The 24262-nt window shown below is 60.1% G+C and overlaps 2 protein-coding genes across 7 annotated transcripts; one reads left to right on the top strand and one right to left on the bottom strand.

The window, feature by feature from the left end:
* Positions 1–399: 399 nt before the first annotated feature.
* SCNN1D (sodium channel epithelial 1 subunit delta) lies at positions 400–6835 on the bottom strand. Of its 3 annotated transcripts, none has more exons than XM_073232993.1 (14): positions 6262–6835; positions 5737–5844; positions 3843–4204; positions 3224–3431; positions 2925–3115; positions 2663–2751; positions 2423–2586; positions 2240–2338; positions 1998–2115; positions 1795–1873; positions 1658–1715; positions 1463–1527; positions 1265–1306; positions 400–1175 (listed from the first exon to the last, which is right to left on the bottom strand). In XM_073232993.1, exons 1-14 carry the CDS (start codon positions 6448–6450, stop codon positions 998–1000), a joined length of 1950 nt encoding a protein of 649 aa, XP_073089094.1. In that variant the 5' UTR covers positions 6451–6835; the 3' UTR covers positions 400–997. The 3 variants fall into 3 exon arrangements, with proteins under 3 accessions (XP_073089094.1, XP_017534879.3, XP_017534892.3); XM_017679390.3 differs by having other exon boundaries at positions 1265–1340; positions 6262–6826; XM_017679403.3 differs by having other exon boundaries at positions 1265–1340; positions 6218–6821.
* UBE2J2 (ubiquitin conjugating enzyme E2 J2) lies at positions 4959–23966 on the top strand. 4 transcript variants are annotated; one of them, XM_073232998.1, is made up of 7 exons: positions 4959–5195; positions 14218–14348; positions 16467–16507; positions 21162–21264; positions 21345–21483; positions 21874–21954; positions 22477–23966. In XM_073232998.1, exons 1-7 carry the CDS (start codon positions 5082–5084, stop codon positions 22759–22761), a joined length of 894 nt encoding a protein of 297 aa, XP_073089099.1. In that variant the 5' UTR covers positions 4959–5081; the 3' UTR covers positions 22762–23966. The 4 variants fall into 4 exon arrangements, with proteins under 4 accessions (XP_073089099.1, XP_017534908.1, XP_017534925.1 ...); XM_017679419.3 differs by lacking the exon at positions 4959–5195 and adding an exon at positions 10303–10504; XM_017679436.3 differs by lacking the exon at positions 4959–5195 and adding an exon at positions 10553–10754.
* The last annotated feature ends 296 nt before the right edge of the window (positions 23967–24262 follow it).

Below are 24262 nucleotides of genomic sequence, written 5' to 3'. Positions count from 1 at the left end.
AGGCGTCTAGGTTCCTGGCTTTTCTCGAGGGGTGGCCTGGGGCGGGGCGCACCAGTATCCCAGAAGGATGTAGTGAGACAGTACAGCTGCCGTCTGCCAGGCGCCTGATGGGGGGACTGGGGCTTCTTTGAGGCAACTGACTCCTGACACCCCCAGCCTGGTTCCCAGCCCCATTCCTTTCTCTGGCCTGGACTCTGGCCTCTTGGTGGGAGCAGGGGTGGCTGCCAATGGGTGAGGCTGGTCCCCTGGACAAGCCCTGGCCCTGCGAGCTGGCCTCGGCCCAGGGACCTCCTCTTTCCCAGCCCCTGCAGTATGTCTGTGGCTCCAAGCAGGTGGAGGTGCGGCCTCAAGTACTCAGCTTTGAGGGAAGAGTGACTGGGTGGACAGACAGGCTCCAGCCACCAGGCAGAATAATTGATTTTATTACAAAGTAGCCCAAGACCACCCAGTGCCCAGCCTGGTCCTGCCTTTTCTCCCATCTTCCCTCAGCTAAGGCCCTGCCTGATGTCTGCACACACATGCACATAGGTGTGGACAGAGACACACAGACACATGACACTCCAAGCACTCCCCCACGTGGAGGCACACCCCACGCATGTACATGCTCACACATGTTCACAGAGTCACTCTTGGAACACAGAGTGGTGGGGACACTACCCTCCTCCCTGCCGGGGCCTCCCTGAGACCTGCGAGGCCACCACTGGGCAGGGTGGCTGGGCGCCTGCCCACCTGTGAGCTCTGGAGCTAAGGGTCCTGGGCCTGGCTTGGCCTGAGGAGGCCCCGTGGGGCTCGCCTGGCCAATCCTGGGCAACCAGGATTGGCCTCTGCTGCCACAGCCCCCAGGGTCAGACCGAGTTCAGGCTGGTTCAGGGGTTGGGAGTCTAGGGGCCACACTGGCCTAACTCTTCAGCCGAGACACCTGCCGGAATTCCCGGAAGCACTGTGGGAGGTGAGACCAGGTGGGCCGCCCGGGTGGTGGATGTCATGCCTGCAACCACTAGTCAGCTGACCGGCCCCCGCTGGGACCCCCGAGGCCTGTGGAGCCGGCGGTAGCCCAGCAGCAGGGCAAGGGCCAGGGCATCGAGCAGCAGTTCCAGCAGCTCCAGGACAGAGAGGACGGACGAGCCGAACCACAGGCTCCAGAGGCTGCCCATGGCCGAGAGCAGCTGAGGCACCTGCAGGCGTCAGCGGGCCATGAGCGCAGAAGGGGCCCGCCCACCTGTGTGCCCCGTGCGCCCCTGGCCCTTGGTCCTGGCTGGCTCACCGAGTACATGGGAGTCTCGTCCATTGTGCGGTAGTTGAGCTCCTGGTAGAAGATGTTCACCTTGGCAACGTTGCTCCTGGGACGGGGCAGAGGCATGAGGGGCCGGGCCCTGGACCAGCCCTCCCTGGGGGCATGGAAGGGTGAGGATCGCAGGGGAGAGGCCAGGACATGAGTCCAGAGCAGGAGGGGCGCACCCACCTGGGGCCTGGGCTCCCCCTGGGTCTCCGGTTGCTGTTCTTGCCCAGCACAGCCAGGATCCAGTCCTGCACACAGTAGGACCGCTGTGGTCACCACTCCTCCCAGCCCGCGGGGCGCTGCAGGGCTGGGGAGGGCAGAGGCTGGCCTAGGGTGGGCTCTGGGGTGCCCCTCACCCCACCTCTTCAGAGCACTCACCACTGACTCGGAAGAAGGCCATCGGGAGGTCCCGGCAGAGAGCTTGTAGGAAGACTCCCTAGGAGAGACAGACTACATCACACCATGCCGGCGCCGAGGGCAGTGCCCCTGACCCCACCACAACATGGCCTGCTCACCTGCAGGGCCTGGGGCAGCGTGACGCACAGGGAAGCCTGTGGGCCTCCAGGTCCCTATAGAGGCGGTAGAAGCAGTGACCTGGGGAGGGGTCACAGGGAACCTGTTAGGAGTGACACTAGTGGTGGGGAGGTTTCCTAACAGAGCCTGCGGGTGACTCTGCCACCAAGGGCCACGAGGTGGGTGGGGGCAGGACAGGGCTCACCCCAGGCTGGGTGCCTGGCATAGCTGCAGTACTCAGCCCTGGCCGGCAGGGGGTACAAGTAGTAGCCACAGGAGCAGGTCTCTACCAACAGCTGCTGGAAGCAGGAGACCAGGCAGGCCTAGGGGAACAGCAAGGGACTGGAGCTGGGGTTCCCAGGGGTGGCCACCCCTCCCCCGGGCCTCCCTGCTGCCCGCTTCACCTCACTCCCCCAGCCTCCCTGCCCCTCGCCCACGCCGGCTCACCTGCATGGTGTAAGAGGCGTTGTACAGCAGCTGCACAGCCCCACTCTGCCCGCCGCGGGTGCAGGGGCCATAGGGGCTCCCAAGCCTGTGCACCTCATCCTGGGGGGAGGGGGCGGCTTCAGTTCCCGCCACCGTGCCCTCGAGGCCCCAGGGCTGCGCCCCACCCCCAGAGGCCGGCCCCACCTCTCGGACGCCAATGGTGGTCTCAGTCCCCGGCCGGATGCTGAAACCTCGATGCTCCAGGAAAGGCGTGTGGTTGCGCCTGTGAATCATGACCTTGATGCCAGCCTCCGTGGACAGCAGAGGGAGGTGGTCCTGCTGCTCAGCCCTGAGGACCAGGCTGATCCCTAGGGGAAGGCCAGGAATGAGGCCGGGCTGGCCTGGACGCCCCCTGTTCACACCCAGCCCAGGGATGGCACTCACCATGGGTGACACCTGGGCGCTGCGCCCTCCACTCATTATTGAAGGTGTAGCAGCTGCCATAGGTGGGGTGGTGGGATGTCTGGAAGTGCCTGGAAGCAGGGGCCACGCTCAGACCAGCACACACCTTTGGTGTATCACCCCTTTGAGCGTGGCCCAAGGGACCTTGGCTGGCCTTATCTCTGGGGGGACCTGTTTGTAGCCAGCAGGCCTCTGGGGGTGGCCCCCACGCCTGCTAGGTGGAGCAGAGGGGAGCGGCCCTCACCCGGCCTCGCAGTCCTGGCCGTCGTATCTGCAGGAGAAGACAAAATGGCCCCCGTGGCCTCTGTGGCTGTCCTCAGAGGCCACGGGCTGCAAGGCCAGGATGTTCACGTAGTGGAAGTGGTACCATTCCCGGACAGCTGTCACACCCGACGAGTAGGCCCGGTAGAAGCAGTCACCGCCCGAGCTGTTGCACTAGGTGGGGGGGTGTCAGGTCAGCACAGCCCCCTCGCCTGCCCACGCTTGACTCAGCACCCTGCAGGTGACAGCATGTGGAGACCCTGCAGGGATCCGGACACTCACCAGCCTGAAACCCACTCTGTCCTGGCCATCCGAGCTGCTCAGCCTCTGCAGGCGGATTCCGCGGTCCAGCTGGAAGGCCGGCTCGGGGCCGGGGTCCTTGACGATGGGGGTGTCCCTGCTTCTGCTGAAGTTGAACTTGTAGAGGGAGTAGATATTCTCATGGGCAAACTCATCAAGTGCCTGTAGGTGGCGGTGGGCCCAGCTGGGCCTGAGAGGGCAGGGTGAGGGAGGGGAGGGGAGTCAGGGCCCCACCCCCAAGGTCTCCCACATCAGGGATGGGATGGTGACAGGGAGAACCATGCTGGCCCACACGGTGCTGACACCAGAGGTCAGTGGACAGCAGCCTCCCCCTTCCTTGGGATGCTTAGAAGGCGGTCCTGAGCCGGGAGTCAGCTCTGGCCTGCCATATGGCTCTGCCTTGTCCCTTAGCCCCACCCCAACAGAGCAGAGGGCCTGGCTGGGCGAGGGGTGGGGTGAGGTGGATCACAGTGACCAGGGCTTTGTGAACCCCTGGCGCTTCCACTGCGACCACACCTGGTGAGGTGCCCACAGGCTATGGAGCAGAGGCGCTGGGAACCCTCAGGCCACCCCACCCTTCATCTTAGCCCCCACCCCTCACCGGTGCGGGTTCATGTCACACAGAGTGACCGCCGGGAAGAGCTTTGGCTCCGAATGCACAGACACTGTCATGATGACAGGGCGCCGCCAGTACTGCTCAAAGAGGAGCCCGAACTGCCAGTAGAGCATGCCCAGGGTGCCCAGGAAGAGCAGCCCCCAGGATGCCGTCTTGAGGCGGTTCTGGCTGGAGCAGACAAGCCGGATGGCACCGTGGATGGTGGCGTTGGCACAGAAGAAGGCGAACAGCTCTCTGAAGGAGGTGTGCAGCTCCACCAGCCTCTCCCCATGCCTCTCCTCTGGTGGTGGCGGCCGTGATGGCAGGGCCGGGGGGCACTTCCAGGTCCTGGGGCCCCCAGCTCCAGCCTGTGTCCAAGAAGTGAGCTTCAGTAGGGCCCTGCCTGCTGCTGGCCTGACCCCTAGCCAGGTCTCCCTAGCCCAGGCCAGTCCCACTTCCATTCTCTGTCCCTGGGAATTCCCTGGAGAGTTGTGTCCCTTGGCCACCAGAGGCACCGCCCAGTCTCTTCACACTCCAAAGAGGCTCCAACAGAGGCTTGTCAATGCTTGGGACAGACCCGGCAGCCATCCCACGAGGCCTGGGTGTCTGGGTGTCTTATCAGGGCTGGAGACAGGCCTGGGTGATGGGGGCAGGGACAGCAGAGGGCATGGCATACAGGCCCTGCCTGGCCCTGTTTGCAGGTGGGCTTGAAGCGGGGAGGGTCTCTGCTGCTGTCCCCAGAGCGGGACAGGGACCTCTAGGGAGGAGCAGGCCAGGCGACCTGCTCAGGGTAGCGGCTGTGTTGTGTCTGTGGGTCCAGAGCCCAATGTTGGGGGACAGAAGCTCTTGGAAGATTTGCCTCTGGGCTCCCAGTCTTCCAGCTCCAGAGATGTGGGACCCTGACCAAGCCAGGCCTGCGGGCCCCAGATGCACACTGAGTCACTGTACGAGCTTCCCAGGGACTTTCCACGCTGTCCCCACCTTGCTCTGAATCATTAGGCCCTTTTGCACTGGAGTAACAGCGTCCTGGGCTCAGCCCCCTCCTGTGGGCTGGGTCTGGGCTGGCCCCTGGGGAGGGGGCTGAGCCGGGAGCACACGCTGGCCCTCTTCTGGGCCTGAGCAGGCCGCTCTCATGAGCTCTGGGAACACACGTCGGAGCAAGCCGGCCAGCTTCCTGGGCCCCAGGTTCGAGATGGGGGTGGTTTGGCCTCCCCCTGGGGGTCTCCATGTTTGTGGGCCCCCCATATGCCTCTTGGCATCCTGGCCAGGGGCATGTGCCAGCAAGATGTGCTGATGGCGGGTCTCATATGGCGCAGAGCCGCCCTTGTACGTCCCCATGACCACGCGGAGCCCTCACAGGTAAGGCGGGGCCTCGGCTGTGTGTCTCAGGTGAGGCAGAGGAACTGTGGATGGTTCTTTGCGACTCTGTTAACCATGTTTCCCCTCCGCCTAGACGCATAGCCCACACCAGCCCCTTCCCACCTTAGCTGTGGCCACCAGGGCAGGAGAAGGGGGAGCTCTGGAGAGGGGAGCTCATCTCAGGGACCACTCAGAGCCTCCAGGGCTTCCCAAGAAGGGGCAGAATCCAGACACCTGAGACAGAGGGCCTGAGATGCATCGGGGTGAGTCTGGGCACTTGAGTTCTGGGAGGTCTCAGCCACAACACAGGTGGGGCACACGGCCCCTTCCTATGTGGACACACATGCACACACACACTCTTATATACACTGAGCCCACTGTCAGTGGGTCTGTGTGACCCTCCTGCCCTCGCCCTGTGTGTGCTCCAGGTGACGTATGGGGCAGAGGCCCCTCCGCTTCAGGCTAGGGAAACACTGCGAGATGCCTGGCCCCACTGTCCACGCCTGGTAAGGGGAGCCCCCAGCCAGGGGCCTCATGTTACCTTGAGGCTGGATCTTCCCTGTGCAGGGGCCGCCATTCTCCTGTGGTGGTGGCTCCAGCAGGTGACAGGACAGAGTGGGACGTGGCTCAGCATTAGCCAGGCAGCGTCCTATTTATAACAGGCAGACTGGGTGTGGGGCATAGTGGCGGGGAGGGGCTGGGCCTGCTGGGGGCAGCCACACCTGCTCTGGACCTGGAAGGTAAACCCTTGGGGGGCAGGGATGGGGTCCCCCGCCTAAGCAAGCCTTTCTTGTCTGGAGCCCCTGGAAGTAAGGCGTGGGACCCTGTGCCTGGCTCGGGGTGAGGGGTTTGCAGTTTCTGGAGGGAGATGGGAGTCCTGTGTCGGTCTGAGACCCCCGTGGATGCAGATCTGCCCCTCCCTGAGTGTCCCCTCTGGGCCCCAAAGCTCCGGCCTCCCTTGGGTTAGATGCCTGCCCTTCTTGCTCCCTGCAGACCCCCATGTGCCCTGGGCCCCCACCTACCTGCCCACTCTCTCCTGCCAGGCTTGGGAGGGATGCCGGCTTACCACTGGCTGCTTGGCTTGTGCGGCCGGCTCTGCCATAGATGTTTGTGGCCAAAGGACGCTGAGCAGGGGCCTCTGCTCCCAGAACTCAAGTGTTCCCCAGGGCCAGCCGCCCAGCCACTGGGATGGGCTAATTGTGGGAACAACCTGGGGCCTGGGTGTGGAGACGGCACCTGGTGCTCTGTGGCACATGGCTCAGTCTCCTTGCCAGACACAAAGGCACCTCTGACATGCCACACACACGCTAAGGATGCAGACCACACTCAGGGCCCAGATCACAAGTGCTGAAGGCTGGTAGCCCAGGACCCCGTCCCCAGGATGACCCACCATCTCTGGCCTAACATGCCCCCAGGATGACCCGGGATCACCATCCCAAGGGGCCAGACTCTCAGCCTGGTCCCAGGCTTTAGGGGTTGGCTTGGGCCCTACAGCCCCCTCCCAAGGCAGGCTCTGGGGTCCTGACACCCCACCCAAATGAGTGCTGAGGACCTGGGCTGCACCGAGGGAGGCAGCTCCGCCCCTGCCCCGGCCAGGCCCTGCTGATGGGGCTTTGGCTCTGAGGAGGGGTGAGGTCACCAGCCTCGTGGCTTTGGAAGGAGGCAGAAAGCCACTGTGACGTCCGGGAGAGGGAAGTCATGCTGTCATGCTGTCATCCCTGGGGAAGAGCTGGCCCTGGACTCACCTGGGTGTGGGTGCAAATCACGGCTCTGTCACTCACCTTAGGCTGTGTCATCTTGCCCAAATTACTCAACCTCTCTGAGCCTGTTTCCCCAGGCAGAAAATGTAGCTGAGTTTCCTCTTTATGCTCAGGGTAGAGATGGGATCAGCTGATGTTACTGGTGTGGAGACCCCCCTCCCTGGGCCAGAGACCCCAGACTCAGCACTGGTGTGGGGGTCTCTGGTCCTCTCCCCTGAGCATTTTCCCTTTGGAGGGGTGGGTGGCACACTGCCCTGGGGGAGGCCTTTCAGCAGAAGAATAGGGCCCCAGGTGTTCTTAGTAATTAGAACTGGAGTGACCTGTGTCTCCCAACTCAGGAGTTTGCAAAAGTGGCCAGCCTGGAACGGGGCCTGGAGACCCTGCCTCGGGGAGCCCAGGTCTGGTTAGTGGGTCCCAGACAGCCAAGGACAGCTAGCAGGGAGCAGGAGCCCCCGCCTTCCTATGGGAGAGGAAGCCCTGGCCAGGGGCAACGGAATGCCTGCTGTGACCCACGTCCTATAGGACTTGAGTCAGAGCTCATCTAGGTGGAAGGCACAAACCCTTCTCCCCTCCTCCTGGGGAAAGCCAGGGTGACTGCCAAGGGGCCAGCAGAAGGCACCAGGGCCAAGGGTCAGCAGGCTGAGTCAGGTCGGGATGTCCCAGGCTCCTGGCGCGATGTGAGCCATGTGGTCACTCAGTGGCTATATGTTGAAAGGATGTGAGAATGCCTGAGAGAAGGCACAGGTGGACAGCGTCGCACTCTCTGCCCTCTCCCCAGCAAGGAGGGTGGCTGACCCTGACCTGCTGGCACAGCCCCCACCAGGCCTTTGAGTGGCAGCCCTCCCCAAGGAGCCCCTTTCCACTCCTTTGGTGCCCTCCCTTGAGCCCCAGCCAGACAGTCCTTACTGGTCAGATGTGACCTTTCAGGTCCTGCCTTGGGGAGGGGCAGGGGCAATCAGCTGGGGCGGGGGTGTCTTCTTGGTCCTGACCTCAGCTTCCTGGCACTCTTGCAACACAGAGGGTGGCCCCCCTGAGATGCTCAGAAGTGGACACGCTGACGGCTTCCTGCAGCTTGGCCATCCGCAGAGCTCACCGTCAGGAAATCCCTCCTGAAGTTGGCTCCAGCCTCTCCTGCTCCAGCAGGGTGGGTCTGGGGCTTAAGAAGGTCCCAGTTGCGACCAGCTGCCAGCCCAGCAGCCTACTCCCTTCCCAACTGCTGAGGCCACCAGCTCTCCTGTCAGAGGCCTGGGCAGCCTGGGTCTTGCTGACAGGAAGGCAGCATATGTGGGGTTGGTGGGGTGAGGGTCCTAGTAAGACCTGCTGACCGCACCTGTCTTAGGTACCTTATTCCTTGGGTGTGACTCAGGGGTGCTTGGTGAGCATGGGGCTGGGGATTGATGCTGGGGAGTGCTGAGCTGAGCCTTCCCATTCAGATGCTGCTCCCATGTAAGTGGATACCCCCATCTCAAACGGGACACATTGACTCAGGAGAGGGCCTCTATCTGCCAGAGACCCCAGCCCCACAGTGTCACTGCCCATGCTCTGCAGGTGTGTGTGAGCTGGACACACCTGTGGCTCAAACTCCCAGGAGCCCCAGGGTGGCCTCCCTTTTGTGACTTGCCACATGCTAAGATCAGCCAGGCCTGCACTCTGTGGGGACAGCACAGCCCTCAGGGGAGGTGGAGGAATGAAGGCACCATCCTGAGAAGGCCTCTGAGTGTACAGCAGGGGGCAGAGCCCCGGGGCAGGCAGACCTGGGCTCCCACAGGCTGACTTGCATGTTGGCAAACTGTTGGACGATGGGCACTCTTTTGAGTTTTGCCCAGGGTGCAGGGCCAGCCCTGCAGTGGCCGCTCCTCCTGCCTAAGGAGCCTTGGGTGGACTGGACTCAGGGGTGAGTGTGGCCAGCTGCCAGGGTCCCAGCTGGACCTGTCGGGGCTTGATGTCCACTGTCAATTGCCATGCGGTTAGTCACCTCATTGACCAGTGGTCTACCCCAGAAGGTAGTTGGGGTTGTGGTGAAGGGCGAGGACTCAGGGCCTGAATCCCAGTTCTTCCACACAGTCACACAGTCCTACCCAGTGATGGCCCTCCAGATCTGTCCAACTTGATGACCACTGTCTGCCTCACACCTACCCTGCAGCATTTTCCTGGCACAACCTGTGGGGAGGAACACCCAGTCCCCAATTCAGCCCTGATCTGAGCTGCTCCTTGAAGGAGGGTGGTGGGCAACATGCTGGCCTGCCAGGTGCCCACCTGCCGCCCTCACATCCCCTCCAACGATCCTCCAAAGCAGACGTGAGGTGGACAGGACCAGCGCCAGGGCCCTGCAGTGAGGGCTGTCGATGCAGCAGCCCTTGGGAGCAGCCCTCTGCTGGGGGGCCTCCCCCAGCAGCCCCACCTGCCTGCTTCCACCCCACCCCCAAGGCTGGTGGCCAAGCCCTGCTCCACCTCCCTCAGGGCCAGGGAGGCGACCACGCGAGCCGAAAGGATCCTCAGCGCGTCCGCCGGTGCATAATAACCCTATTCATGGGCTGGGTGGAATATTCGGTTGGGAAACAGTGGAGCTATTTTTGTGAGGAAAGCTCTCCTCGTGGGCAGGGGCTGGGTAGGCTTGTCCAAGACGGACCCCACCTGGCTCGGGCTCTGAGGACGCTCCCCGGCCCCACGCCCAGGACGTGACGCTCAGGGGTTCAGTCACTCGAGGGCTGGGGTCTCTCGTACTCCTGCGCCCTCCGGTTCAGGGGGCGCAAGAGCTGGACCCCCAGGCCGGTCTGGGCAGAGCCCTCGGAGGGCGGCCGGTGTTAGAGTCAGGCTGCCCTGTGCTGGAGTCACCCTTTAACCTTTTAACTGGGCCTATATTCCTGGGATGGCGCGTCCCGCTCTCGGCGGGACTCCACTCGGCCCCCGGTCGCGGGGAGGGGAGTGTGCGGGCTGCGGGGTCCAGGACCCTTGTGGCCACTGACTGCCCCTAGGGTCTCCTGCCGGAGAGGGCCAAGGACGAGGTTGCCCGCGAGAGGGGTAGCGCCCGACCACACAGGCCGGGAACCTAGGGATCCAACTTCGTGGAGCTACTCGCCACTACGCCGACAGCCCACTCGTGTCCCCGCCCCGCAGAGCCGCCGTCCACTGCGCAGGCGCCGACCTCCCCACTCGGGTCCCCGCCCCTCGGAGCTGCGCTCCACTGCGCACGCACCGACCTCCCCACTCGCTTCCCCGCCGGGCGGAGCTGTTCTCCACTGCGCACGCGCCGGCCTTCCCACCTCGCGGGGCGGTGGACAGCAGCGAGACGCAGGCGACGTCAGCCCGGGTGTCTAGAGCGGCGGACCCGGCGAACTGCGCACCGGAATCGGAAGTGAGGATTGCCCCCCGGCCCCCGCGAGCGGCCATCTTGGAAACTGAGGCGGTGGCGGGGCTACGGCCGTGCGGTGGGCTCTGTCCCGGCGCTGTGCAGTTCTCCGGCGTGGGCCCCTCTCTCCGCTCTCTGCTCCGGCCTCGACCTCGGCGAGCCTGAGCGCGGCGGCGGCCCACGCGCGGCGACGGGGAGAGGTGAGCGCGCCCGCGGGCCTGCGCCGGGGGCGCGGGGCCCCCGCATGGCCCCTCTCCGCCCGAACCCCCTCTAGCGGGGCCCAGGCCCGGAGCTTCTGTGCGCGGAACCCGAGGTCGGTTACGGCCGGGCGCCCGGGGCTCCGGGCCGGAGTGGTCGTCGGCTAGCTTGAGGACTTGGCTGTCCTAAGGAGAGGCCCGCAGTTAGTGGCACGCTTGCGGGCACCCCCAGGACCAGCCGGCGTAGATCTCGGTGTGTAAATGCGTCTTGGGAAACCGTGTGGGGTGGGGGTGGCTGCCGTTGACCCGCCGCCGCTTCACCCCTGAACAGTTGGAGCCCCAAATTGCTTCATGCAGCCAGGAAAGAGTGTGTCCAAGATGATGCCGCCCGGGATAACAGAGATTTCAGGCTGTGAGAGCGGGAAGGCGGAGTGGTTCGCTCCATTGCTGGCCTGCTCGAGCGGGACTTGGGCCCGGGGCTAGTTCCTGCCCTGTGCTGGCCTCACTCTGCCGCTGCTAATGACCTGTGTCGTCCTACTCTCTGGCCAGGTGTACACTTCTATATTTTTTTTCAGCTGATACCACTTAGCTGTCTGTATTTAATTCAAATCCAGTTCCCAGTCCCTTGCCTGGTCCAGGCTTGAAACGGCTACAGAGAGGTGAGGCCACAGCCCAGTGGGAATAGAGCTAGTAGTGAATAAGAATAAACCACGGCAGAACAGTTGTTCTGTTCCAGGTGAGTGAAATTTGGCGTAATCCAGCTTAACAGCAAGAAGCTACAGAGTCTGAGTAGGAAAGTTCAGAGCGTAGGCTTCAGGTATGGTTGGATCTTGGTGCCTGGAATTGAAGTGAGTGGTCTGCACATCTTGGCAGAGCTGATCTCTGGCAGGTCGGTTCTTAGGTGGAGGCGTGGGTGGTGGTGGGGCTGCCTCCATGGGCCTGGGCTTCTGTCCAGCCTGTGAAGCAGTCACGGAGGAGAAGGGAGAGCCTTCCGCGAAAGTCCGGGGCATGGCTGTGTCCCGTGCCCATCTGGTCAGTCAGGCCAGGGTCTCATGCCACACGGTCACCAGAGTTACGCGTTTGCAGAGAGAACAATAGGGTGAGCAGATGGTGGGCGTATGACAAGTTGGAATCAACATGGGGCTGAGGGCCGAGCCCGTGGTGTGGGCGCCCCTTCAGTTTCCGTGTGTGAACATGCCTGGGCCTTCCTGTGTCTGCAGCCAGTTTCTTCATGTAATACACTGTGTGTGTGCTGCTTTTGTGGACTTGGTTCGAGGGGAACCTGGGACATGCTTCATGATCTGTGTAGGTGAGACCACCAGGAGGGGCTGTGAGGGCACAGTTCTAAGTCCTCAAGGGCCCTTTCCTTTCCTGAACCGGGTAGATGAGTCATAAACACGGCTCTGAAGGTGAGGCCTTTGAGAGCAAGAATAAGAGAGTTTGTGGCCGGCCAGGCGGGGTCTGTTTTATTTGAGTGGCTGTCCAACCTACCCACTTACCTGAGTCCAGACACAGTCGTATTTGAAATGTCCTGTGAATTGTTTAGTACGTGGCAAAGTGAAATGTTTGGCTGAACTTTTAAAAGAAACCGAGTCCTGTGGTGGTTCTGCGTTTGGACTGTTGCTGCGCTTGTCACTAGGTGTCCCCGCAAGGTGAGCCACCTTGTGCGTTCGGCCTCTCGGCTTGGAGCTTGGAGACCGTCTGTGGGAAGCACTCCCTTCCTGGCCAGTCTGTAGCTTGCTCCTGCTGTGGGTGCGCTGGCACGGTGTGGGCTGGGCGGAGTTCGGAGGCCCTCATTTGGGGACCAGGGTGGGTCTGAGAGCGTGGCTCCGAGGCGGGCCGGGAAGAGTCTGGGTGAGTCGCCTGTCTTGTGGTTAGGATGAGGAGGGCTTGGGTGTCAGGACCTAGGAGGGTTGGCTGGGCTGCTTTGCAGCGAGCTTGGCAGGCAGGGGGAGGAGCTGACGTTTCTTTGGGGGCTCTGGTGGAGTCGTGAAGGCTGTGATCAGGACTGTGTGTTGAGTTAGTCTGACTGACGCGTCCAGGATGGATGGAAGGGGAGACCAAAGAGGCTGTTGTGGACGGGGAAGTGGTAGACCCTGCCTCTGGGGAGTGTGGGGGGATGGGAAGGGAAGGAGGAGGGGAAGGGGCCTGCACTTTAGGCACTCGGAGCAGGAAGCCGAATGGGTGCCCTGCAGGCCCTGGGGAACAGAGTGAGCACATCGAGCCCTGGGCATTTGTCTGCCGGGGCTGTGCTCTGAGGGGAAGCCACCCAGGTGAAGGGGCCAGGAGTCTGCAGACCTGATACTGAGGTAGGGAGTGTGTCTGTGGGGCCAAGCGCAAAAGTCCTGAGGCAGCAGTGAGGAGGGGCGGGTCCTGCGTGTGGAGTGACTGCGGAGGGTCAGGGTGGGATCTGGCTGCAGATGTCCAGTGTTGTGGTCGGGAGAGCTCGGGTCACTGGGTGTCAGAGGTGAAAGGATGAGCAGGGGGGCATGGCTCCCCCCTCATGCCCGTCCAGTCTGCCACTGCTTGGCTTCATGCCCTTCCTCTTCTCTCCACACCTGCCTGCCTGTGGTATGTGTCCTCTGCTTTTGCTGCATTTCAGACCAGTAGCTTCCACGCTTTATTTTATTTTATTTATTTATTTTTTGATGCTTTATTTTTAGCAGCACAACTTGGCTTTTCCGTCTTACTTAGGGTAAGCTTCAGTGTGTGAAACGGGGCTTGGAGCTGTTCTGGTGCCCGTGAGAGCTGAGCTCTGTCCATCCTCGCCAGCCCTCCCCGCGGCCTCTGGAGCATAGTGGAGCGGCTCAGGGTCCTTGGAGCCAGGCCTCGTCTTTGCCCTTGACTGACGGTTTCTGCCTCATCCCTGGTCCCCAGAGTTCACTGCTGTCCTGCCCCTCCCCACACCATCCCATCTGTCCCCTGCTGTCCCTTCCATCCTTTGCTGAGCCACCCGAGTGACCTTTTTAACAGATCTGATCTGCCTTGACTTGGGCCCAGGACCCTTACGGGACGCTGCTTGGTGGCTTTGCATGCCTGGCCAGCCTTGTGAGCCACCATTCACTGCACTGTGGCTCCTGACACCGTGGCCCAGCGCTGTTCCTGGACATACCGAGCTTGCTTAGGCCTCTGCTGCTCACCTGTAGCTCCTTCTGCCTGGAAGGTGCTGCTCCCCCTTCTGCCTGGCATGTGCCCCTGAGTCTCTTGGAAGGACTATTTACTAGCTTCCCAGTTCCTTCCCCTCACTTTGGACTAGAGGTAAATGGGCTTTCGTGGGGGCTGGTTTGGAGTGCATCCTGACTTCCGCTGGTGTGGGATCTCCCAGCACGGAGTTGCGAGAGATGTCACGGTCCCTCGGGAGCTGATCTGGGCTGGCTTCAGCATACCTCTACCCATGGCCCTTTGCAATTAAATGTCTTTCTCCCCATTTAGGTTTTTTGAGGACAAGAGCAAGCCTTCGGGGTTTTTTCATCTGACATTGCATAAGTGAAAGTTGTGGCAGGGTGGATGGAGAAGGACAGTTTGCAAGGTCTGCAGGCATCTGAGCGGGTGGGCAAGTCGGGACGACCTACAGGCCTGATTTGGGGTGGCTGGGATGGACTGTGCACAAATGGTGAGCTGCAGAAATGACAAGGAGGAAATGACAATGTGGTTGAGGGCTGCTGTGGTGGTGCGTCTCTTGTCGTTCTTTGTAAACATGAATGTCTTTTAAATAGATGAGCAACAGCAGCAATAAGAGAGCCCCAACAACAGCGACCCAGCGTCTGAAACAGGACTACCTTCGGATCAAGAAGGACCCAGTGCCTTACATCTGTGCTGAGCCCCTCCCCTCCAACATTCTAGAATGGTAAGGCTGTACACTGTCCCCGCCAGCTGCCGCTTGGGCTGTGCTGGCTGGCCAGGCTTGGTGCTCCTGTCAGGCGCTGGGAGAGGTGTGCCCATGCCTTTCAGGCAGAGCGGCTGAGGCCTGCAGACACTTCCTGGTTGTTTTCATAATGGGCTGCAGCTGAGGACATTGTGGGGTCCATAGGGACACCTCAGGGCAGGGGGGCTGATGGCTGTCGGAGGAGAGGCTGTGTTTCTAGACTCTCTGCTTCTTTTCTTGGTGCTGTGAAGTTGCCTGTCCTCCTGGAGAGTTAGTGATGGGACAGGGTTCTGATAAGCAGCTCCTGGCACTGGCCTGGACAGGCGCTCCCCTACCCCTGGGGCACATGCGTGAAGATCTGAGAGCGCAGCGCCTTCAGGGTACCTCAGACTGTGCGGATGCTGCACGCCCTGCGGAAGGGCTGCCTCTGCAGGCTGCCTTGTGGCTGAGAAACGAGGTGCAGGGCTGAGGTCTGAAAATAATTTTCTCTTTGTTTGAAGGGTGTTTTGTATTTTGATCTTAAAAACAACTTACCTTTTTTTTTTTTTTAATCTGGAGAGAAGAGATTTAACTGAATTAAAAAGAAGTATTTTCCAGATTGGACAGGTGTTTGAGGATTCTGGGTGCACCTTTCTCGGCTTACAGGGTGAGGTGAGCCTTGGCCTGGGAGTGAGGTGGCAGTGAGCCAGGGAGCTCTCCCTCCCCCGTCGACAAAACCAGGGCGGCCCCAGGACCTGGCTGGCAGATGGAGGGGCTGCTTCCTCAGCAGTCATGGGGCATCTTCATGGTGTGGGGGCCATTCATGTGCAAGTCGGGGTCCCCAGGTTTGATCATTGACTAGAGTGACCAGTGGTAAGGTTTATTACAGTGAAAAAACACAACAAAATCAGAATCGGGGAAAGGGGCAGAGGCAGAGCCTGGGAACAGGCTCACTGTCTCACCCTGGACTCCAGGCCCGCGCTGAGCGGCAGCAGTGGGTGAGACGCTGTCTGCCAGGGAAGCCCGTTAAGAGACCCTTGCCCAGGTTTTCTGTGTGGGGTAGGTCACAGAGGCACCTCCACCTGGCACCAGCCAATATTGCAGACACCCTGCAGGAAAGCAGATTTCCGTATTTTTTGCACAGTTTAGGCACCTTTGGGTGAGGGTGAGATACCCCAGGGTGCAGTTCCCTGGTTGCTCTGTGAGCTCTTCCCAGCTGGGGCACCCCCCCACCCCCCCGCCCAGAGAAGTCCTGCCCCCCGAGCATCGTGGCACTTGCTCCTCACTCCACTGCCCTGGGTGCCGGCAGGGCGCACTCTCCCATCCCTTCCCCAGTTCGCACTCTGGGCACTGGAATCGAGAGCAGTGATGAATTAGGGCCATGTTTCGGATGCATCATATGCTAGCTCTGAGGGTTGTTCCTGGGCCACTTTGTGCTTTTCTGATCTGTTTGAAAATTTGTAAGCCAAAAACCTCTTGGTGTAGAGTCACCCTCCTTTATTTGTGTGGAAAGTGGGTCTGTGGGCAGCAGTGCTCCTGGTGTGAGGCACACGGGCCCCTGGGCTTGGGCTCCATCTCAGGGCTTTGGTGACAGTCGTGGGCTGTCCCTGTTCTTCCTGCTCAAGGACAGCTGCGCTGAGGTCGCTACTGGTTCCTCCAGGACATCAGGGCAGGGGATACAGAGCTGCTTCATGTCACTGTTTGCTATTAAGCCTACTGCATGATATTTGGGCACACTGAAAAATACAGATTTTTAAGTACATATCAAGAGTGTATTGAAAATCAGTTTTTTGACTTAAATAAGTAAAATTGTAAAAATTTTCAGTTGACGTTAATGCTTAGAGAAGATCGACTTTTTACATATGGTGGACGTAGGGCACTCTGGGAAACTTAGAGGGTACGGCCTCTTAGCTCCTGTTACAAAGTGACCGAAGGCTGTGCGTCATAGATTCTGAAGGGCTCTGAGAACAAGCCGCTGGCCGGTAGTGTAGCTTCTGTGCATTCGCTGAATGTGTGGGAGCATCTGGCTTTGGCTGATCCTACAAAACCCTGGCCTTGGAGCAGCTCCGGGTTAGAGAGTTTGCCATTCCCAAAGCCAGCTGATTTCCTTCTCTCCCTCAGGCACTACGTGGTCCGAGGCCCTGAGATGACTCCTTATGAAGGTAAGTCTTTGCTCTGACTTGGGAGGGTAAGAGGCAGTTTTCATATTCTGAATGAACCTCGCTGAATGAACCTTGTACGTGTAAATGCCGCTCTGATCTGGACGTGCATTAGTTAGGTTGGACATGCTTGGAACTTAACCTGGGTTCTCTGCAAGTCAGAGGGGTTTGCTCGGAGTTTTGTTTTGCTGTTGTGTCTCAGTCTCCAGGGACCATCTGCCACTATCAGAGGTTTACGCAGCCTTACGTTGGTGAGGTCAGAGCAGGGAAGACAGGCCTTGTTCCCTGATCTTAGCACCAGGATTGTTATGATCTAAGGAGAAGAAAGGGTATGTATGAGAGTTTGCTCTGTGCCAAGTCCTCTGAGCCAGGTGGTGGGGCCCTTGTGCAGATGGGGCCCTGCCCTGGTTGGGATGGGCCCTCCGCTCTCCTGCCCGCTGCCCAGGCTGGTCGGTGATGCCACCCAGGTCCTCTGGTGTCATTTACAGGGTAGGACTTGGAACGCTCAGTCAGCAAGGCTCTGGGGGCTGGCAGGAAGGCTGGCAGCAGGTGGGTGGGCAGTGCCTTCCACTCTCTGGCCACAGGCCCTGCCCTTGGGGCCAGAGCTACGTGGCTGTTGGCCCACACTGGTGGGATGGTAGCAGGCCCCACTGGGAAGGCTCTGCTGCCAGAGTAAGAGGCGAGAGCCCCTGTGCTTTGGACATCAGTGGGGCTCCGGGCAGTTGGGCCGGGGAGGCCCAGTTCTGGGAGGATGTGTGCTAGGGAAACAGGCGTGGAGGAGCACATGTATGGGGTGGGGCCGCCTGCATGCCCAGGACAGTGTCGGGGCTTGGGGGGGCGGTTCTAGAAATACAGTGAGGTGGGCATCAGAACCGCCTGTAAGGTCTTGTTAAAATGCGTGTTAAACATGTGCGTTGCTGACACACTTGAAGAACGGATGCCAAGAGCGAGCAGTGTGCTCTGTCCCACAAGTGGGATTGTGCCTGGGTGTTAGCTTTTGATTCTTTGTAGTTTTAATATTTCCCAAGTGAACAGCAAACATTTACTCATCTTGTGACTGCACCCCCTCCCACTCCACCCCGGCCTGCAAGACTTGCCAGGACTGTTGCTGGTGGAAGGGAGAGCATGATACCTGGGTGGTAAGGTGGCAGGCGGAGGGAGCAGGTGCTGCCAGGGGCCGGGACTGCAGGGGACCCTGGGCCACGGTAGCTCCCTTTCCAGACCCCGGCTTGCCTGCCGCTCACTCCTCCGTCGGGCCTGTCCCCATCTCCTGTGCTTTGCTCTGCTGCTCCTGTTGCTCATGCTCCTGGTGTGCTGTGCTGTCCTTCCAAGGACCCTCAGAGGCCCCTCAGGAACGGGCTTTCACTGCTGCCCCTCCCCACTAACCGGCCCCTCTCCTCCCCTACCCCTTTTCCCCTCCGCACCTGTGGCTGACGGGTCTCATCACGGTCTCCCAGGGACCACTCTGAATTGCCACGTCCAGGGGTGGCTCTCAGGCCTCTGTGTCTGGGCCAGCATAGACCTGGCTGGTGTGCATTTGTGCATCCTTGTCGCTTGTTCCTCCTCTGGCTTCTGGGTGTTCTGACCCTTCCAGTCACTCACCACTCTTCTCCCATGGTCACGTCGTCTGGCTGAGAACCAACCCTGTTCTTGCCCCTTGCTCTGTGGGCACGCCGGCCCCGCTGCTCAGAGTCAGCCTCACAGGACACAGTGCTGAAGGGCCCTCCCTGTGGTGGTGCTGAGACTGTACGCAGTCCCGTCAGAAGCTGACAGTGTGGGCAGACTCAGACTTACTCCAAAACTCTTGCTCTAATATTTTTGTGGAAAGGCAAAGAACCTAGAACAGCCAAAATGGGTTTTAAAAGGAGTAAAGTTGGAGGAGTCACTCTGCCCGATTTTGGGATCTGCCGTGTAGCTCCAGGCAGGGGTGGAGGGTGCCAGGGGGAGCCCAGGACAGCTCCTCCCTTGCGGCCTTGCACTGGCTACGGTTTCTTCCCCCAGGGTTTGGCTGTTGCCCTGTGCCTGCCTGTCCGCTATGGACACCGGGCAGGACACAGGTGGGAGCCGCTCGGGAGGTCACTCCCCTGACTCTTCTGCCCTGCTGGGGTGGCTCAGGAGCGGGTAGGAGGCTTTACCCTCCGGGCGAGGCTCCGCCTTCCACAGCCCCTGCCTGGCTGGGGCTTCCCTGGGGACGTGTCTCCAGGCTTGTTCTCTGCAGTTTGAAGTGCACAGCTTTGAGCGTGGAGAGTTGCGTCCCCCTGTGTTCGGGTGTGCCCTGCAAGTTGCTGTTTCTCTGTGTGCACCATTGGTCATGCGCTCCATGTAGGAGCCCCCCCAGTGGTGCTCTCGGGCACCAGTGGGCGTTTCTGAGTGGGTAACGAGGTGGGACTGCCAGACTGTGTGTGTGTGTGTGTGTGTGTGTGTGTGTGTGTGTGTGTGTGTGTGTGTGTGTGTGTGTGTGTGTGTGTGTGTGTGTGTGTGTGTGTGTGTGTGTGTGTGTGTGGAGGTGCCCTCCTGGGCGTTTCTGAGTGGGTAACGAGGTGGGACTGCCAGAGAGTGTGTGTGTGTGTGTGTGTGTGTGTGTGTGTGTGTGTGTGTGTGTGTGTGTGTGTGTGTGTGTGTGTGTGTGGAGGTGCCCTCCTGGGCGTTTCTGAGTGGGTAACGAGGTGGGACTGCCAGAGAGTGTGTGTGTGTGTGTGTGTGTGTGTGTGTGTGTGTGTGTGTGTGTGTGTGTGTGTGTGTGTGTGTGTGTGTGTGTGTGTGTGTGTGTGGAGGTGCCCTCCTGGGCGTTTCTGAGTGGGTAACGAGGTGGGACTGCCAGAGAGTGTGTGTGTGTGTGTGTGTGTGTGTGTGTGTGTGTGTGTGTGTGTGTGTGTGTGTGTGTGTGGAGGTGCCCTCCTGGGCGTTTCTGAGTGGGTAACGAGGTGGGACTGCCAGAGAGTGTGTGTGTGTGTGTGTGTGTGTGTGTGTGTGTGTGTGTGTGTGTGTGTGTGTGTGTGTGGAGGTGCCCTCCTGGGCGTTTCTGAGTGGGTAACGAGGTGGGACTGCCAGAGAGTGTGTGTGTGTGTGTGTGCGCGTGTGTGTGTGTGTGTGTGTGTGTGGAGGTGCCCTCCTGGCCGGCTCCCCCTTGGGAGTCCTGAGTGGTGGGCCCGCCTTCCACCACCCTCCACGAGGCCACGAGGGGTGGGCTTCTGGGCGTTCAAGCCCCTCCTGATCAGTACGGAGCCGAAAGAGTTGTCAGCAGTGTGTCAGCTGCTCTTGCTTCCTTTTGGGGAAAATGCCTGCTTATTCCTCTTGCTTATTTTCCAGTTTGGCTTTTCTTAATGATTTTCTTTGGGAATGTCAGCTCTACCTTAGTCTCTTGTCGGGCTTGTCTGCCTGCCCTGCCGGCCGTAAAGGTGGCGCTTGCTCACATCGTTGTCCCTGTGGACAGCAGTCATGTGTGGCAGCGTGGGCCACTGCAGCCCTGTGAGGTGGTGGGGCCTCGCCCAGGAGTGGCACATGAGCAGAGACCTGCAGTGCTTTGGGACTGGCATGTCCCGACCCTCGAGGCACCCAGGTGCTGGGGGCCAGCAGGGAGCCCCAGTGGGGGGACAGGGCAGAGGTCCTCAGGCCTCCTGTGCCTGCACCTCTGGGAATCCTGTCAAGTGCACGTTCCACTCAGCTGGTCTGGGAGGGCTCAAAGCTCTGCATTCCCAACAGGCGCCCAGGTGCCTCCCTGGTGTGAGACAGGAGCAGGGCGGGCAGGGGTGGAGGCAGCCCAGAAAGGGCTCTTGATCAATGGAAGGTGGGCTCATGGGAGTAAATGTGCTGTGGGGGTAGGAGGCCTCCAAGATTTTAGTCTGAGCAACTAAGAAGATGGAGTTGCTGTTTTGGGGAGATAGTGGGAATTCCGTCTTGGACCTGTTGGGCAGGTGCTGGCTGGAGAGGCATCATGGTCTCCCTGTGTTGGGAGAGATTGTGAGACCCCAGGAGTGTTGTGGTGGGGCCCTAGGTGGGAGCCGGTGGCCTGCACAGGGTGAGGAGGGGGAGGGGGCCAAACCAGGGTGGGCTTTCAGGGGCAGGGGCAGGAGTGGTGGTGAGGCCTGGGGTGCAGTAGGACTCACCAGTGGGTTGTCTGATGACCTTGAGGTCAAGTTTGGGAGACTGGTGTCTTCAAACCTTGTCAGGGGTTGGCTCAGTGTGGCAGGGTGGATGGACTGTCCAGAGCTTTTACCTGCAGGAGAGGAGCAGTTGCTGGGGTTGGAGGGCAGTGGGGTCAAAGTTTATGTTTAAGGTGGGAGAAACGATGGTAGGTTTGCTTGCTGTCAGGTGTGGTTTGGTGAAGAGAGGGGACCTGGATTAGGGGTGACCTGCTGTGATGGGGGTCTGTGGGGACCCAGGAGACTGGGCAGTTTCTCTTCTGATTCTCTGCTCAGTCGGGTGGGCTCAGGGCTGCAGAGGGGCCTGCAGTAGCCTTGGGGGGCCTGCTCCAGGCTGGTGGTCTTGAGCCCGCCGCCAGTGAGGTCACCAGCAAGACGTGAGTGATGCAGGGATGGTCAGTGGGTAGGCGTGGAGGTGGGGAGAGTTGGCGGGAGGAGGACAGTGGCGATGGGTGCTGGGGTCCAGACCACGGGCGTGGCTCTTCGGGCATGACAAGGCTCTTTCTCTGCTGTAGGTGGCTATTATCACGGAAAACTCACTTTTCCCAGAGAATTTCCCTTTAAGCCTCCCAGCATTTATATGATAACACCCAATGGAAGGTTCAAGTGTAACACGAGGTAAGGTCCATCTGCCCTGATGTGGAGTGCGATCGTGGCCGCAGTGTGTGTGCGCTGTCAAGTGGGTCTTGTTTTGGCAGGTTGTGTCTTTCCATCACGGATTTCCACCCAGACACATGGAACCCAGCCTGGTCTGTGTCCACCATCCTGACGGGGCTCCTAAGCTTCATGGTGGAGAAGGGCCCCACACTGGGTAGTGTGGAGACGTCGGACTTCACGGTGAGGCCCGCATACACGCCCGCTCCCCGGCACCACTGTAGAGACCCTGCTCCAGGGCTCCTTGCCCTCCTCAGCAGCGGGAGAGCAGGCGCAGGCGTCCTCGGGGCCTGGGGAGGGACGGCAGTACACGGCCCCTCCACAGACAGCTGCACACGCTCCTTGTTAAGGGGCTTTCATCTTTCTGTTGCTCAAGTAGGAATTGAGTGTGATGTTACTAATTGTTGGAAAGATGCGTAGCCCTTCATGAGTCTCAGTTCGCTGGGAAGAGCAAGCCTCCCGGAGTGAGTGCTCCCACGGGACGGGGGCCAGCCCGGCTGTAAGGTCGTCTGCTAGGGCTGGAAGGAGTTGACACGGGCCTTCAGGCTGATGTTCCCTTCTCTTTCTTCCTAGAAAAGACAACTGGCTGCACAAAGTTTAGCATTTAATTTAAAAGACAAAGTTTTCTGTGAACTATTTCCTGAAGTTGTGGAGGTAAGAAAGTGAGAGTTGGTCATATCGGATTTTTTCCCCACATCAGAAACACTTTCAGATTCAACCGTTTGTGAAGTGAAAGTGTGTTCCCCTTGTGTCCCTGTGCTGTGCCCCTTAGGCGGGCACTGAAGGCGCCTGTTCCCACACACGCTTTTGGGTTGTAGAGCCTGGCAGGTGCAGTAGCCCTGATACCTGGGCACCAGGGATGGGCTGGGGCAGCTTGGCTGAGCTCCCGTCGAGCTGACCTCCCCAGGTTGGCTGCTCAGGCTCTTGGGGGGCCCCGCTCAGGGCCTGGGATACTCCCTGGTCATGGGACTGGAGCAGAGAGCACACCTCACGAGGTCAGGGCTGTGTGACCCCGTCACCTGGCCGTTGTCTGTAAAACGGTTCGTAGCAGCACCCACCCTCAGGGGCGGGAGCGGGATTTGAACACGCAGCCTCACAGGGTCTTCTTGATGGATTGCAGGACCCTCCTTAGTCCTAGAGGAAGCGATTTGTTTAGACCAACCTGTTTTCTTTTAGGAAATTAAACAGAAGCAGAAAGCACAAGATGAACTCAGTAGCAGACCCCAGGCTCTCCCCTTACCAGATGTGATTCCAGATGGGGAGACACACCACGGCCAGAACGGGCTCCCGCTCCTCAACGGGCACGCGCCGGGGGCCGGGCCGCACCTTGCAGGGCTCCAGCAGGCCAACCGGCACCATGGACTCCTGGGCGGTGCCCTGGCGAACTTGTTTGTTATTGTTGGGTTTGCAGCCTTTGCCTACACGGTCAAGTATGTGCTGAGGAGCATAGCTCAGGAGTGAGCCACGCGCCACAACTGTCAGAGGCAGTCGGAAGTGAGGGACGCTGGGCCCAGCTCGACGTGGGCTGGCTATACGGCCCGCCGAGTATGGGGTAGGCCTGCCTAACTCCTGGTGTTAACCTTTTAAAAACCTTTTAAGAGGAAAACAAAACCAAAGCGTGTAGTTTGGATTTGGAGGAGACAAGGAGTGCCAGCCTCCTGCTGTCGCTCTGGGTCTGTTGGGGGCCGTGGAGCCCAGGCATCCCTGAGGGGCCCTCGCGCTTTGGTTTTATAGCTTATCTTCTGTATTGTCTCTTGGACTTGTTTTAGTAAACCTGTTTTTCATTTTATTAGATTTGTTCACTTAAAAATATAAAACTCGATGCCTATCCAGTGCTCCGCGTGCATTCTTCATCTGGCAAGGCCCTGCTGACCAGGCAAGAGCCAGGCCTGTGGCAGCATCCAGCCCTTGAGGGCAGGGGCCAGCTGTCCGGGGCAGCCACGGATGGGGATACAGGAGACGTAGGGTTTGGCTTCTGCACTTCAGCAGGCGTTCATGTTCACCTGGACGGAAGGGGAGTTTTGGACAGGCGCGGTCTTTGGCGGAAGCTGAAGTTAAGCATGTGCTCACTCTGACCACAAGGGGTCGCCCTTTACCTCCAGAAGCCCTGTCCCCACCGTGGGCCAGGCTCCCGTGCTGTGGGGCGGCCCCCTGGACCTGCAGGAGCGTGGCTCTGAAGGCTGCGTGTGGGGTGGCCCGGAAGCCCTTTCTGCACAGGTGCAGACGGCGCTCCGTGCTTGGCGGCTTCCCTCATGCCTGGTTCCGTGGACCTTACCAATAGGTCCACATGCCCTTGTCCAGCTGATCCGCATCAGGTGTTGCCCTTCCTGGACGATCATATGGGTGGAGCATCACAGAAGGAAAGGAAAAGTCTGCCCAAGGAGGATGTGCCCAAGGTGGGAGCCACAGCTGGCAGCGTCTCGGCCTTGCGGCCGGGGCCCTGGGTTGCCCACGTCTGCTGCTCTGTGTCGTGGGTGCTCCCGCACAGGGCTTGGGAGGGGCTGCGTCAGCTGCCAGCTGAGGCCGGACCCCCCTCCAGAGCCGATGGGGTTGCAGCTCTGTGCCTGTGACCTCCGACTTTTTTTCATCAGTTTATTCACGGTTGCTCTGTAAGGTGCCACTTGTATGTGCTTAATTCACTCTGTGTGTTAAAAAAAGTCATTATGTTTGTGCCTGAATTCTGTGCTGTTTTGGGTCTCGGTGGGCGGAAATGCAAGTCTGTGAATGGCTGCCAGCGGGCCCGGCTGGGGGTCTGCACGGAGGTGGCCACGCACCTGTGGCAGTGGCTCTGGTGGTGATGCCTGCTGCTGGGCAGGCCTAGCCCTTGGTCCACAGGAGGGCGTCTCGGGGTCGACGTCCTTCCCAAACCCTCAATGTCCCCTGAGGCTCCCGGGAGGCAGGACGCTTAGCAGATGGTTCACTTAACGTCCGTATTCCTTCCCTGTATGTGAAACCTGCATCA

The sequence above is a fragment of the Manis javanica genome, chromosome 4 (genome assembly GCF_040802235.1).
Source record: "Manis javanica isolate MJ-LG chromosome 4, MJ_LKY, whole genome shotgun sequence".
Taxonomy (NCBI): domain Eukaryota; kingdom Metazoa; phylum Chordata; class Mammalia; order Pholidota; family Manidae; genus Manis; species Manis javanica.
The sequence above is the reverse complement of the archived record's forward strand: the minus strand, read 5'-3'. Positions and strand labels throughout refer to the sequence as shown.